At 37.7% G+C, this 15,587-nt stretch overlaps 1 protein-coding gene across 1 annotated transcript in view; it reads right to left on the bottom strand.

Moving 5' to 3' along the window:
• syt1a (synaptotagmin Ia) overlaps positions 1-15,587 on the bottom strand; it is a 302,852-nt gene that overhangs the window by 54,737 nt on the left and 232,528 nt on the right. Inside the window, exon 5 of the mRNA XM_047389686.1 lies at positions 2,201-2,373. Within this exon, the coding sequence (XP_047245642.1) occupies positions 2,201-2,373 (173 nt within the window). The remainder of the gene's footprint in view (positions 1-2,200; positions 2,374-15,587) is intronic.

Raw genomic sequence — 15,587 nt, forward strand, 5'->3', positions numbered from 1 at the left:
ATCTCAATCATTTTATTTTAGCTCTCATTAGAAATGTAAAAGATTCACAAGGCAGGAGAACTTGGCAGCTTGGCACAAAAAAAAAAAAAAACATCTGTGTGGTTCAACCTCATCAAAGCGCACCCACTGTCTCTTTCATACATATATATGTGCATATGAAGGTTGTACGCACATATATACAGTAGATATAAATGTACAGTATGCATAGTTACATATATTTGGTTCTATGGGAGCAGTAGTTGTTGTCAAGAGGCTATTAGAACATAAAACGTCAGAGCAGCAGGCTTAAGAAGATCCAACAGCAATTGGGAACCTACCGCCAGTGACCATCCCGAACAGTCATCAGACACAACACAGATAAGGAGGACATAGAAGGAAGAAACACAAATTAAAACAACCACACACAGGAGATAACACACTAGTCTGGGCACACCAGGAGAAATGACTGATTGAATCTAAAGAAGCAGATTCAAAGATCTCATAGATACACTCTTTAAAAAGAGAAATCACACTTTATTACTGTAAATAATTACAGTTTTAAAAATAATTGCTTGGTTGTGCAATGGCAGGGATATCAGGGACTAATGAAAGTTGTGTCCTAAAAGAGTCAATGAGTGTTAGGGGACTGCTAAGGCTTACACTCCAGATTAAGTTTCAAGAATCTCCAAGATCAACCAAAGGTAGCTGGATTGCAGCCAACCTTGAAATCCTAATTTCAATGTAAATGCAACCATGGTGCTGCTGCTCTTAGTGCAGTCTATCCCTGCTCTTTACCCAGCCATCCAATCAGCTACTGCCACAAGTATATCTGCGGTAGGATGCGTCCTCACAATCTTTTGAATTTCTCTGTTTAGATGGGAGGTTTATGCACATCTACCATCAGCATTCACCTCACTGTGAATGATAAAACATAGTAAGCACTTTCCTGAGCTTATCAAGGGGCTACGAGGGTGCAGGTAAGGGAGTTCCTGTACACCATCAAGGGTGTCAACCTGCAAAATAACTTTAACCTTATGCAATACTCATTGCACATACCTCAGCGAGTCCAGAAAGGACTCATGCACAAATAATTCGAAGCTCTGAAGCAGGTTCTAATCACCATTCATCACTTCATATGCTTGGTGTATGCTTGTTGTTCTGAACCCACAATTTCCAAGACAAATGGCCAATTCACACCCAACAGGGGAGCATTTTGTACTCAATGAAAGGTACTATCCTGCAACGTATAGCCGCATCCCTCCTTTAACACACCTGAATCAGGCCTCAGCAGGGATGCATCTATACGTTGCAGGATAGAAGCTCTCGAGGACATGACACCCCTGGTTTACAAGAACAAATTGGAAGTGGGTACAGACTAAATGGCAACTCCCATTTATTAATTTAGAAGTTGTGGCATAGTCTTACTCTGGTGTGAAGTGGGCCTAAATAAGAGCACTATTTCAGTCAACTGATGTTTTAAAACATGTTTGCTAATTTCTTTCTTTGACTCTAAGCTACCTCTGATAGCAGAGGTATTGTTGGAGCATGTTATACACATTTTCATTTGGGGGTCCACTCAAGAATCTTTAATGAAGCCCTTTAGGCGTAATTCATTTTCTGCAAATCATAACTTCCCCTTTTGCACTGAAAAATTAAGTTTGATTCTGTTCCTTCACAATTGTTTAAGGTTTGGTAATGCCATTTCTCTGGGTGGATACCACTTAATTACACAGCTACTCACACTCTTCAACAATTGAGCAGGTCCACATATGACAAAAAAGAACCAGTCACAGGAACCATAAGCAGGAGATGACAGAGATTAAAATCAAATCATCTAAATAGCCAAAACTAATCTTTTATTTATATTTCAATAAATATTAAGTTAATTTGGGTGTTATAAATGAGACAAGAATTCATACAAAATAAAGCAGCAGAAGCCATTGCATTTTAAAAAGTAGATTTGCAATAAAATTGACATTATATTCATTATTCTGGCACAGGTGATTATATTACAACGTTGTCATCATGTGCAACAGAAAAGCAAAAAGTAATAGCAAACAGAAGCAAAACCAACGGATCAAGACTTAATTCAGAAAAAATACCTTCAACGTTTGTGGTCACACAAACAAGATTTATTATAATCTTATTATAATCTTAGCATTTCAAAGGATTGAGTGATAATAGCTGATAATTACAGATAAAAATGGATTAGAGTCTTTACCTCGGTTTTGGCCCCATCCATGACGTCCTTCATGTTGATGGCGTTTTTGCCCTTGTCTTTGCCCTTCTTCTTGTTTTTCTTTTTGAAAATCCACTTTTTGCAGACGCAAAAGCAGCAGGCTAACACCAGAATGATGGCCACAAAAGCAATCGAGACGATGGCCCATGACGGCACTGCAGAAAAAAAAAAAAGAAAACAGGGACAGAGCTTGGGTTAGATGTCTGGCAGGAATTAAACAGGATCTCTTGGACGTACATGAAGAAAGGTTTTTGAAAAGTGGTGATTACACATACACTAACGTGAGACAAAAGCAGGAAATTGTGTGGATCTCACTTTAGCTCTCGCCTGGGCCAATCAAGAAGTGTCAGACTCCAAACAATCGAGAGAAAACCCGACTGAACACATTCAGCCAATTTAGTGGAAGTAACAGATGTTGGCATTTTCCACTTGCCATTTAAACAAAAGACTCTTAGTTGGGCTGACACTTTCATGGCAATCAGACTCAGCGTGTAGCGGACAGCAAGTCAGGCTGGTTGTGATTTTGCGGGTGTCTCTGATGGGCATTAATTCAGGTGTGACCATGACAATCCAATGATGCCCTCAACCTAGACGGTCTAGAAATGCCTGTTCTTTTTTTCTAACATCTGTCACATCCTTTCACCAGTAAATATAGCCTTCAAAGTTTGAATTTGATTTCAGGGTTTTACCCCCTCACCGTTTTCTTTTGTTTTTGTCACACCTAAATGTTTAAGATCAATAAATTAGTTTCAATATCTAATTTGAAAGTTTACTCAAGATAACTTGAGTAAACACAAAAATCAGTTTTCACATGATTAATCAAATCTATTAAGCAAAGAAAGTTACTACAACCACCCTGGCCATGTGCCAAAAAGTTATTGGCCCCCATGTTGAATCATGAATTTAATGTGAATTTTAACAAGAATTTAACGATCTAAAGAAACAAAGTCATTGATATCTTTTAGTCTAGGGACGTTTACTGTGCCATTTGTAAGTTTTTGGGATTCCCGGTAAAAACAATGTGAGAGTTTTATTCACAAATGGAGAAAACATGGAACAGTGGTAAACTTTTCCAGGAGTGACTGCCTTACCAAAATTGCTCCAAGAGTGCACCAATGACTTAACCAGGACGTTGTAAAAGAAACAAGCACATATCTAAATCACTGCAGCCCTCAGTTAAGGTTGGTGCTCATGATTCAAAAAATAAAAAACAGAGACTGGGCAAAATATGGCATCTATGGTTAAAAACATCAAGTGACCAAAAATAACTAAAAGGTCCACCTCAGATTTTGCCATCTTGATCATTTGCAAATTTATTGAAAATATATTATTTGGACTGACAACACAGATGTAAAACCTTTTGAAATGTGTGCTACAGGTTACATGTGATTTTCTAATACAAATATAGATATTTCCTGATAAAACTTCATATTGACAGTCAAACATTGTGGTGAAGATCCTTGTCTGGCCCTCAGTTTTAAGCTCAAGCTTAAGAAAAAAAAAAAAAAGTCCAGATGGATGCAGTGGCATAATCCTAAACAGCCAATTATTCTCAAAAAACATCCAACAAATTAAAACAATTCTGCGAAAAAGGGGGCCAAATTTCTTCTACACATATGCAAAACACTCAGTGCCAGTTTTCACAGAGTCAGTTGTTGCTGCTAAAGGTGGCACAAGTAGCTATTAGGCTTAGGAAGCTGTTACTTTTTTACACAGGAACATATTGTTTTACACTGTGTTTTTTGTTAATGTATGAAATAATTTAAAAACTGGATTTATTTTTTTTCACTTTGGTCTTTTTGGTTGGAACTGAAAGATTTAAGTGTGACAAAAAAGCAAAATATTAATTCTGTAGGGGACCAAAAATTTTAACAGCACTGTAGGTTGAATAAAATATTTTCTATACATTTTTCCATTACCAATTTTCACAAACCAATGTACGCAAACTAAAACTACAGACTGTCAGAGAAGATTTAAAACATTTCCTGTTGTCATTTGTATTTTTGGAGAAAAGTTGTTACAATTCCATGCATGAACAACTACAAACATATTTTTGTTCTAACTGAAGGTTAACAAAATCTAAATTAAAAACCTGAATACACACAGTCAACAATTAGCAGCTTGCTTTCCTTTTGCTTTTTAAAACCTTACTTAAAGTTTGTGGATTTCACACAAATATTAAATCCAGCAGCAGAAATCATAACAATCCAGTTGTTTTTTATAAACATTATGAAGTTATTTGTGAAAAATGCATATCACTGGCTGGTCTCTTTAAATGCTTTTATGCAAAGACAACTGAATATCTCCAACATTTAACTGTAATTATTATCAGTAACTAAAGTCATCCACTCATGTATGTTTATTAAGAACTTGAACAGAAAATTTCCTGAGTAATGTTAATTTGTTTTATAATTTTAAAATTAAATCTTGAAAAACAATCACACATTCAAAAGCTATGTCATCAGGATGACTTTCTGCTCTGAGAATGGCTGAAACTGGGGAATGAGAATGATTTGAAAAGCATTATCCGGTTCCATGCAAGTGGCATAGGATTCACTGTTTATCCCCTCTAACATATGCTGTTGGCCTCTTTCGTGGCGCTGACTCAAGAAACTGGGACACGCAGCAGTCAGCCCCCTGTCACATATGAACTGTCCAAGCAGCAGCTCAACCAATACAATGACAGCCAGCGGCAAACACGGTGACACCTATCTCTGCGGCAGTCAGCCATCAGCCTGAGCTTCCTGCTTCCTGTTGACACACAGGAACACAATGTCCACAACACAATAACATCAGGGTTGGAGGAGAATCGGGGTGTTGAAAATACTTAGAGACCTCACAAGATGATTTCTTTCAGCAGTCACAATTGTTGCTACTTAATTCCATCTAGTAGACATCAGACCCAACATAGAAAAACAAAGGTTTTCACATGTCACTGAGTGTTTTTTTCCTGTTATAAACTAACTTGAATGTATTTTGCCAGGCTTTTGTGTGACGGGACAATATAAAGTAGAGCATAATTAGGAAGTTATAGGTGTTGGACCACTTGTTTGCTGAATGTTGGACCATTTGCACGTTGCTGGACGCCACTATGCCCTTCCAACGTCATCGGCCATTTTGTATCCAGGACAGTCCGTTACTACAAATCCCATCGGACACTGCGGCTGATAAGATGGGGCATCGCAGCCCTGAGGCCACCGTCAACTATATAACAGAGGATGAGACGACCCACCATTTGCTTTTCATGTTGGATACCGGACCAACACCTGAAGCATCTCTCTCTGGAGAAGAAGACGTCCCACGTGGATTCTTCATTTATTCTCCTTCGTTGGCCAACGAAAAATTCATAAAAGCGGTTTCTGGAATAAGAAGGCCACCTTGCTTTGTCCAGTCGACTCCTAACGGTCAGATCATATTTTCCCCTTTCGCCAAGGAGGCCAGGGGACGAAGATTGACTGCTCTTCCCGAAGTTAACTATGGACACACGTTAACTTCCAACTTTCCCCCTCCTTCTCTCTCCCTCTGCTGAGAGGAGACATTAACAAGTAAAACCCATCCTTTATTTTTATTTCTCTCTTAGAAATAGTCTGGGCAGGATAGTCTGGGCAGTCGCCATTTAGAGTCTAATGTGTTCTGAATTGTATGTGCATGCCATTGTTTTGAAACTTGCTGGTACTTTCGGAGGCCGCCATGTCTCGCAAGTGTGTCTTTACCGTTCGAACAAGCTGTGTGAAGGTGCGCTGTGAAACTGGACCGCTATAATATCCTTATGGTGAAAATCGACCATTTTCTTTGTCTTAAACTTCATGTTTTACTGGTTTGCCGCCAAAACGGTTTCTGATCCTTTGTGTGGGCTGAGTTTTACAAGCTTGCTGGGGGAAGGTTTATGACTGCCTGTGTCCCACTGAGCTACACTTTGGGAGGGGCGCACCCAAAGCTTCGTTCAACCATATTCCCCTTTTATTTTGCCATAACTGCCGGTTTGATCTCATACACACCCACTGCTGAACTTTGCATGTTTGAGTAGGTGAAGATTATTAAATCGGAAGAGTGGATTGTATCAGGCTGTGATTTAATAAATATTCACATAGATAAAGAGAAGGCGTTTTGTGTTTATTTTGTGCAACTGTGATTTGTCAGTCAAAATAAGGTTAAAGTTCCACACGTTTCGGCAGAAACAGTTGATTAAACAGTGACATCTCTTGCAATAGTTATCAATTATTACCGAGTATTTAACAGTTGTAATTATCAAAGGCGTTGAGCCACAATTGTAACACCAGAGGATATCTCTGGCTTCGATTCATAAATGAGGATTTTGGTTAAGAAATCTATTTTGTCAAATTATGATGGTTAATTATAATTCTTGATAAATATTAATTAATCAATAATCATAATTCCAACATAGGAAAAAGAAAATCTGAAAAGTGTGGCTGGCATCTTAATTCATTCCCCTGATTTAATCATTTGTAGAAAAACCTTTTACTAAAAAGAAAGCTACATGTCTTTCTGATACAGTGCTGAGGAAAAGTATTATTGCCCTCAAGGATTTCTTCGTTTTTTTTCTTTTTTTTGTTACACTTGATTGTTTTAAGATCATCAAACAAAGTTTAATATTCTGAGTGAATACAAAATGCAATTTTTAAAAGGTAATTTCATTTATTAAGGGAAAAAGCTATCCAAACCAACTTGTTATAATGAAGGAGTAATTACTCCATAATATTTTATTTTGCTGCCATCATTTGCGACAACAAGCAATGACTCTTATACATCTCTCGTCTTTGCTTGTTTTTCTAGCAGAATTAGTTCATGCACACTGAAGGGTTTTAAAACGTACATTACTTTTTTAACATAATGTCAGAGCATAACAATGAGATTTAGGTCCGGACTTTGACTAGACCCTGCAAGATTTTCTCAATTATAAGCCATTCAGAGGCGCTTTTAATCACTGCCCTTATGCATAACCCATGAGCACCTTAACTAAAAGTTGCAAAATTATGGGCAGAAATTCTCCTTTAGGATGTTGTGCTGAATAGCAGAATTCAGAACGAGCTTTATTCGCCAAGTTTGTCCACACAAACAAGGAATCTGAATTCGACTTCAATTTTGATGTTAATGAAAGTTTTTTGTAAATATGTATGCATACAGTGTGTTTACAAAACAGGAAGACTCTGACTGACAGTTAAGTGTACATCAAAAAGACAGAAACAGTCTCTGTGGCGGCTGGTTTTTGTAAATAGCACTCCATAGCCCTGACCTGAAGATCTAGACAGATTTTGTCCAGGGTGTGTGGGGTCTGCAAAGACGTTAGCAGCCCCTTTCCTGACCATAGATACAAGTCCTGGATGGAGGTAATGTCATCCCTGATGATCCTAATTGTTCATTGTGGTTTTGACTTGTCCAGTTTTGTGGATGAGCCAAACCACACAGTGATGGATGAACACAGGAGGAACAATGATAGAAGATGACCAGCAGCTCCTGTGGAAGGTTGTACTTTTTGAGTTGCCACAGGAAGTACAGTTTCTGCTTGGCCTTTTTCTGAACAGTGTCTATGTGTGAGCAACATTTCAGGTGCCAAGACAGGATGGTTCCTAGGAATCCAGAGCAGACAGAGTGTTGTTGAAGATGGTAAGGGAAATTCCTGAAATTCCAACAAGGGGCCTGTGATGTCCTTCAGATGTTTCAACACCACATATGTCAGGGTGACAGGCCTGTAGTCATTTAGCCACATGATGGTGCGTTCCTTGGGGGTTGGGATGATGGAGAACGTGGGACCTTCACACAGCTCCAGAGACATGGAGATCATGAACTACTTTCAGTAAGTCTCTCATTTAAAAATCCCAACAATATACTGAGACGTTTATGTTTAGAGCATAAATGTGGAAACATTTAAGTGGTGTGAATACTTTTGTAATGTACTGTATGAGAAGCAACAAAACAAGGTGAAACAAAACGTGTACTAACCTAAAGCACGCTTTTATTTTTGGAAGAACACGGACAATAAGCAATTACTTTGCATTTGCATAAAAAAAATAATCACAGAATATTGAAAGAGCTTGTCTGAGTGAAGCAATTTGTTTTCTTAGAGAGAAATAAATGAGCACAAACAAAACCTATAGAAATGTCACAATCTCACAAAATAATCCCAAACTTCTCATAAACCTAACAAGCTAAATGAAAACATGAGCCAGGTAAAGCTCCGGTCCTCTGAAAACTTTATCTTGTAAAAACACCAGGAAATACCCATAAAAGAGATAATAATTTACTTTACAGCTGTTCACTCTGGGGCTCTGTGGACTAGCATTCAGCAGTGGTTCTTTTGCCGAGGTATGAGGTGAGAGAGAAAGAGAAGACAAATCGATTCTCAGTTGACAAAATCAATAAGAACTCTCCTCCAAGGAAAAACAGTGAGTGATGGTTTAAAATAACTTTAGGACTTACAACACCGGCCTTGCCTCGGAGCGCCATGGTTGATGCTGGAAAGGTCTCATTCACCATCAGCTTCCTATACTGTCATATGGATCAAAACTGCAGCTCAGGCACTGTTCATAATGTCAGATTTATACCCTTGGACACCCAAACAACAACTGAATATCTAAAATTTCTATTGTGTAGCTTTTTTTACCTCCTGTTATTGTGATGAAAATATCCATCCATCCATCTATTTTCTATACCCGCTTCTTCCGTACAGGGTTGTGGGGGAGCGGGTGCCTATCTCCAGTAGTCTACGGGCGAGAGGCAGGGTACACCCAGGACAGGTCACCGGTCCATTGCAGGACAGCACAGAGACACACAACCATGCACACATCCATCCACACCTAAGACCAATTTAGAGAGACCAATTAACCTAACAGTCATGCATTTGGACTGTGGGAGGAAGCCGGAGTACCTGGAGAGAGCCCACACATGCACAGGAACATGCAAACTCCATGCAGAAAGACCCATGGCCAGGAGTTGAACCCAGGACCCTTCTTGCTGCAAGGCAACAGTACTACCAGCTGAGCCACCGTGCAGCTCGTGATGAAAATATTAGGAGGCCAATTGTGAAGTTCAGATTTTCAGGAATAAATATGTGTTCTATGTCATTTTTTAGTGTCTATGTTTAATCAGATGCAAGATCCATCTTTGACCTTGCAGTCACAAATGCAAACATCAATGAAAGCAAAGTGTCAGAGATGTAACAGGTCTGGAGTTAGCAAAACACTGTGAAAAAGCAATCACCTCGCTGTGGAAACTGCAGAATGGTGATATTTTTTCCAAATGAAAGCATTCATTTACAGGAATCTCTTATAAATACTTACATCACTCTGTTGGCATCTTTCATCAATGCTCAAAGTGCCTGATGGAATACCATTTAAACTATTACGGTGGAAATCCATGCAAAAACTCAGCCTTTATCTTATTCATCAAGCACACATCTTCCAGTGAAAGGCACTTCTGTGTTCCTTAATTAAAGAAGCCTGAGTCCCAGAAAGCAATAAAAGCATTCCCTAATTAACTACATTGTCTGAGTGTCTTTTCTCGGGAGAGAAATGGAGCGAGAAAGTGAAAGAGGAGGTGAGCAGGAGTGTTGCCAGCCGTGCACACTGCACTCCAACTCCTGACACTTATCTCTTGTTCCACAGTGCGACGTGGCATGGAAAATAGAGTTTCTCTGATGGGCGGGACATGCATGGGGGAATCCATGTTTGCTGTCCCTTGAGGCTCAAGACACTAAATACTTGTTTTCCCCACTGTATGTGTCAAAAAAGCAAAACAGAAGAAATCTAATGTATGTAAAATAGGGACAAGATATTTTAATGAACATTTACAAAGTTGTAGTTTGAGGCAAATTTTCATCTCATAGACTACTTTGTAAGCAAATCTATAAAGAAATTAGAACTGGTTCACAAATGTACACTAGATTCTCATTGATAAAGATTGCAATGTTTTTAAAGCTTTTTTAATATGAGCGTAAGGTTTGCAAATTATTTTCCACTCTGAAGAATCTTATAATAGAAATTAATTCCAATGCCATCAAACAGTTTTCTTTGGACAAATGTGTGTATAAGGTTTAAATGAGGAGGACAGCGTTAGCTTTACAACCTCAGTCCAGTTGGTTTTGGTGGTTACTGTGAAAAAGCTGGTTAGTTATAAGTATTCAGCAGCAAATAGAGGGCAAACTGTATTACCATCAAATAAAGTAAATGTCAGATTTCACCTGAGGACATTTAGGGTCTATTTTAAGGTGGTGTAGGCGATTCTATAAGGACTTCATACAGACACATTGAGAGAAATAGAAAATACATTTAATGACTCATTGCCTGGCTATGTGTGCAGCTGTGAGTAAGACCATTATGAGCCTGTAGGTTGTATCAGTCAACCAGATCAGCTGAGACTCACCGATGCACTCAAACACTACAAAGAGTAGAGCACACTTTAGGATTTTACATCAGCTGTGCAGCAGCATTGAAAATGGTAAGTCCCATGCTTTGATATGATTTCCACTATAGGCCAGGGAACTATAAACAATAATGACTTCCTGGATCTGCCTTCGAAAAATCCAAACTTACCCCTTTATCCTCAAACACGCTTGGGTTATGAAGTGGAACAATGATCTAAAGAACCCCAGCAAGTCCACATCTGAATGGCTCTTACAGAACAATAAACAAAATGCAGATTTTGGAGTGGCATAGCCAAAGTCTTAATCTGATAGAGATGGTAAGATGTGAGCTTAAACAGAAATCTCATGCATAAAAAACCCTTCAATGTGACTGACTTTGGCCCTGAAGAGTGGACCAAACTTCTTCTACAGTGATGTAAAAGACTCATCAGTTTTTGCAACGGCTTGATCATAGTTTTTGCTGCCAAGGGTGGCAGACACAATTATGATGCTTAGGGGGTGATAATTTTTTCGCAAAGGACCAGGCTGTTTTGGATAGCTTTTTCCCTCAATAAATTATCACTTGAAAACAACTTTTTGTATTTGGTTAAGTGATTTTCATCTGATATTAAAATTAGTTTGATCACTTAAAACATTTGAGTATAAAAAAGGTAAAAGAGCAGAGTGCAAATGGAACAAATGATATATAGATTTAATGCTTTATTTATAACTTTCGGTGTATATTATGTGATTGCTTAGTAATCTTTGATGTGTTTTGTAATCTTTTCTTCAGATTTTAATATCCCTTCATTTATTGTATTGTTTATAGATTTTTTTTCTCATGCCTGCCACTTGGACTGCAGATGGCAATTAGCTGGAATAAGCTATAATGTGGTAGAATACATCTTTGCTCTTCGAGCTCAATGTTTTCTATACATAATAAACAAACACATTACTTGTAATAGCGAGCACTTTACATCAGAAGGAGAGTTTTCATGCTGGACAATTGCCTGGATATGTTTGTGTTTTTATTAATGTGTTATATTGCATCTGGGTTATATCCACTTTCCAGAGCACACTAATTCAGTATGACAGGACTTTGTTGGTCAATTAACCGTCACATTATATCTTGTTATGCCTATGAGAGCAACACTCTGCCCATGGCTTTACCCCACTGTTGTTTGGCTAAGCCGACAACATGACCGAAGCAGAATCTGGAGAAAGCAGATGATGAAAAGTTTACCCAGTATATTTTACTTTTATACCAAAACGCCTTGAAGTAATATTCCCTACTCTTTCGCTGTTTCACAACTTGGCATGGAAAAACTTCAAACTTCACTGTATCTTATTGGGACTTTAAGTGACTGACCAACACAAAGTAGAAAGTAAAGGATAAACATGGTCTGAACAGGGTCTAATTTGTTTTTACAAATTTAAATCCATAAAGCATAACATGCATTTATATTCAGTCCCCTGAGTCAACCATCTGTTGAATCACCTGTTGCTCCAAGTCTTAGGAGGTAGCTCAATTAGCTTTGAACAGCTAGAGAGATTTTGTCTAGTTTTATTTGCACTTCATCCACTCAAATACAATTTGCCTCAAGCCACAAAACCAACTCGACCACTGGAAAAATACATGAATTTTATTACATTTATAAATACCCAATATATGAAATCAACTTTTAATGTTCAGGTTATATAATCCCAAACATAGCATATACTTGTTATCAGATTTAGGAACCAAGAATATCAATATTTTATATAAAAATATATATTTCGTACTATGAGGCCGATTAAGTTCTTTCCATATTTAGGTAAAATAAAATTATACTGATATTAAATTACAAACAGGTGGATAATTTACTGATTAGATTAATTCTGAAGGCACTTGGTTGGCACTACATATTTCTATTTAGGGAATTAAGAGTAAAGGAGATTGAACACAAATGCATGCCACAATTTTATGATTTCAAATGCAAAATTGCAAGAAAAGAGACATTTCTGGATTGTTGGGATTATGATTATTGATTAATTAACATTTATCGATAATTATAATTAAAAATCATAATACATTTTTTTTTTTCTTAAACAAAAATTCTCATTTATGAATCGAAACCAGAGATGTCTTCTGGTGTTGTAATTGTGGCTCAACGCCTTTGATAATTACAACCGTTAAATACTCAGTAATAATTAACTATTACCTGAGATGTCACTGTTTAATCAACTGTTTCTGCCGAAACATGTGGAACGTTAACCTTATTTTGACTGACAAATCACTCTTGCACAAAATAAACACAACAACATCTCTTTATCTATGTGAATATTTATTAAATCAACAGCCTGATCCCCCTCGCTATTCCGATTCAATTAACGTCACCTAATCAAACATGCAAAGTTCTACACAGAAGGAAAAAAAAAATCTCACAAAACAAAATAAAACAAAACAGCATTTGGTGTGTATGGAATCAAACCCAAAGGTGATAATATGACAAAGGAATATGGTGTTGAACGGAGTTTTGGGAAGCGGCCCGCCAGAAAGTGTAGCTTAATTACGGTGAGCCATAAAACATCCCCCGCCGCTGGGGATGTTCAAGAACACAAAGGGTTAGAAAACTTTTGGCGGCAGTCATGAGACATGAAGTTGAAGACAAAGAAAATGGTTGATTTTCACCATAAGGTTATTATAGCAGTCCAGTTTCACAGCGTGTCCGCAGTTAAACTCCAACGTTCTTTGGCCTCCTTGGCGAAAGGGAAAAATATGATCTGACTGTCAGCTGTTAACTGGAACAAAACAAGGTGGCGATCCGTCTCCTTGAAACCACTGTGAGGGTTTTTTTTTTCTTCTGTTACGTGTTAAACTCACGTCTTCAATCCGCAAAGTGAAATTTCTGGCCTTCTTATTCCAACCTCTTTCATGAATTTTTATTTTTCGTTGGCCAGCGACGTGGGACCTCTTCTCCAGAATGAGATGCTTCAGATGTTGGTCCGGTCTCCAACGTGAAAGCAATGGATTAAAGCATTCACCTTCTTATATTACCTCCTGTGACGTCAGACTTGGGACGGCCCCGTCATATCAGCCGCAGTGGCCGCTGGGATTTGTAGTAACGGACTGTCCTGGGATATAAAATAGCCAAAAGCGCCGGAAGGCCTGGTAGCGTCCAGCAACGTGCAAATGGTCCAATATTCAGCAAACAAGTAGTCCAACAGGATGTAATGTGATAAAATGTGGAAAATATTTAAAATCTTTTCCATCTGATCAAGAAATGGTGGCTCAGTTGACATGATATATCCATCAGAAGTTATTATTCAGCAGGACACATTGAAACAAAAAACATTTGCATTTCATATTATTAAATTACATATTTTGTATGTTTTATTTAGAAATTCACTGATTCACTTTTCCTCTAAATAAATAACATAACGTATGTAATGTAACGTTAATTTTCCCAATTATAAAGCAGTTTTCAAAAACATTGTTGGGAGCCCACTGTATCTCAATATCTCAATTTGTCTTATGTTCTCATCACTCTTTAAAAAATCATGTTTCATTAGCTTTCAGAGCTACAGACATCAGACATCATTAGGTGAACCAAATTAGAGCATCCCTGCTTTGACCAATCCCTGATGGTGTCAAAGCTTCACGTTTTTTCCTAAAATGATGGTAGACAAAGAGGCTTGGCGCCAGCAGGCAGGAAGACACAAACAGTTCTGCTGATCCTCCACCATAATCCTCTTTAACAAACCCTGCTGTCTGTTGACTGTGAGTAGTCAGTGTTAAATCAGTCCAGTCACTTTCAAACACAAACATAACTTTGTGCTGGGATTTTTTTACAGCTCAGGATATACGATATTTTCCTCCTGTAACTGGTTTTAATTTTTTTTTTCCAACTGAATGTCCTCCTAGATTTAGAACAGCCAACGTTTTTCATAAATTACACATGCAAAATAAGGTTTATTTTTATTCATATGTGAAAAAAGGTTTGTCGTTTGTCTAATTTTTAAGAGTAAAACATTCCTGTTCAAGTGCAAAGATGTCACTTGTAGAGCATAATTTTCTCTTTATAAACAGTAAGAGGAAAGGTTCTTACATCCTTAAATTTTCCACTCCCATCTCTGCTGTTTGGGGAAATGGCTGCTCTGTTCTTAGTTATGAATGAAACAGTTTCCCTTTACTGGTTAAATCTTATCTGAGGAATAAAGTAATTTAACAATTAGGTTTTCTTAAAGGCAGCTGCTGTATTCAGTGAGCAGCAACTGCATGTTTTAGTGTGATTACAGCTGGACTTTAGCTCTTTGTGTGGCAGTGTTCGTAATTATGGAGAAGCGTAAACCCTGAGCACCGAATAATTAATAAGAGAAAGTTCTCTCTTGTTGCAGAATACTATATTTCCACGGCTGAAACAAGCAAACTTGTCTGCTTATTTTCAATTTTGCTCACTTATCTTTACAAAAGGGGTTTTTGGAGTGTGAATTGTTTTGTGACTCTTCTTTCAGGGACTTGGTTTGCCACAATAACCAATGTGAATAAATAACCTTGAGATATGTTGATAAGCAGCTAAAAGCATTTTTCACTCACAATGGCCATAAATCTATCTGATTTGGGGCTTTTAGTAGTTTTTTTTTTTTATCTGTTCTGTTTTCTAGGAGGAACAGTACAGAAGACAACATCCAATTTCAGTGATTTTCAAAACACCCAAACTGGTGTAAAAATTTGAATTTGTTATTGATTTTTTCTAGTCCACATAGTCATAATTATACACATTCTAACAAATATTTGGTTAAATGTCTCTTGAGTTACAACTCAACCACACTCGTTTTGAAGCCATCAGCGTCCTTCATAATAAAGAGCATAAGCACTATAGTTAGTAGAGTTAAATCACATTGGTTAATTTCCAGAGATGTTTACAATTCATATTTTTAAAGTCCATGTCATTTCTCAAGGCTTTCAACCCAAGTCCAAGTGAAGTCTCTAACAACTGAAAAACTAATTTCTCATCAAATTAATGACAT

The sequence above is a fragment of the Girardinichthys multiradiatus genome, chromosome 17 (genome assembly GCF_021462225.1).
Source record: "Girardinichthys multiradiatus isolate DD_20200921_A chromosome 17, DD_fGirMul_XY1, whole genome shotgun sequence".
In the NCBI taxonomy this organism is placed as follows: Eukaryota; Metazoa; Chordata; class Actinopteri; order Cyprinodontiformes; family Goodeidae; genus Girardinichthys; species Girardinichthys multiradiatus.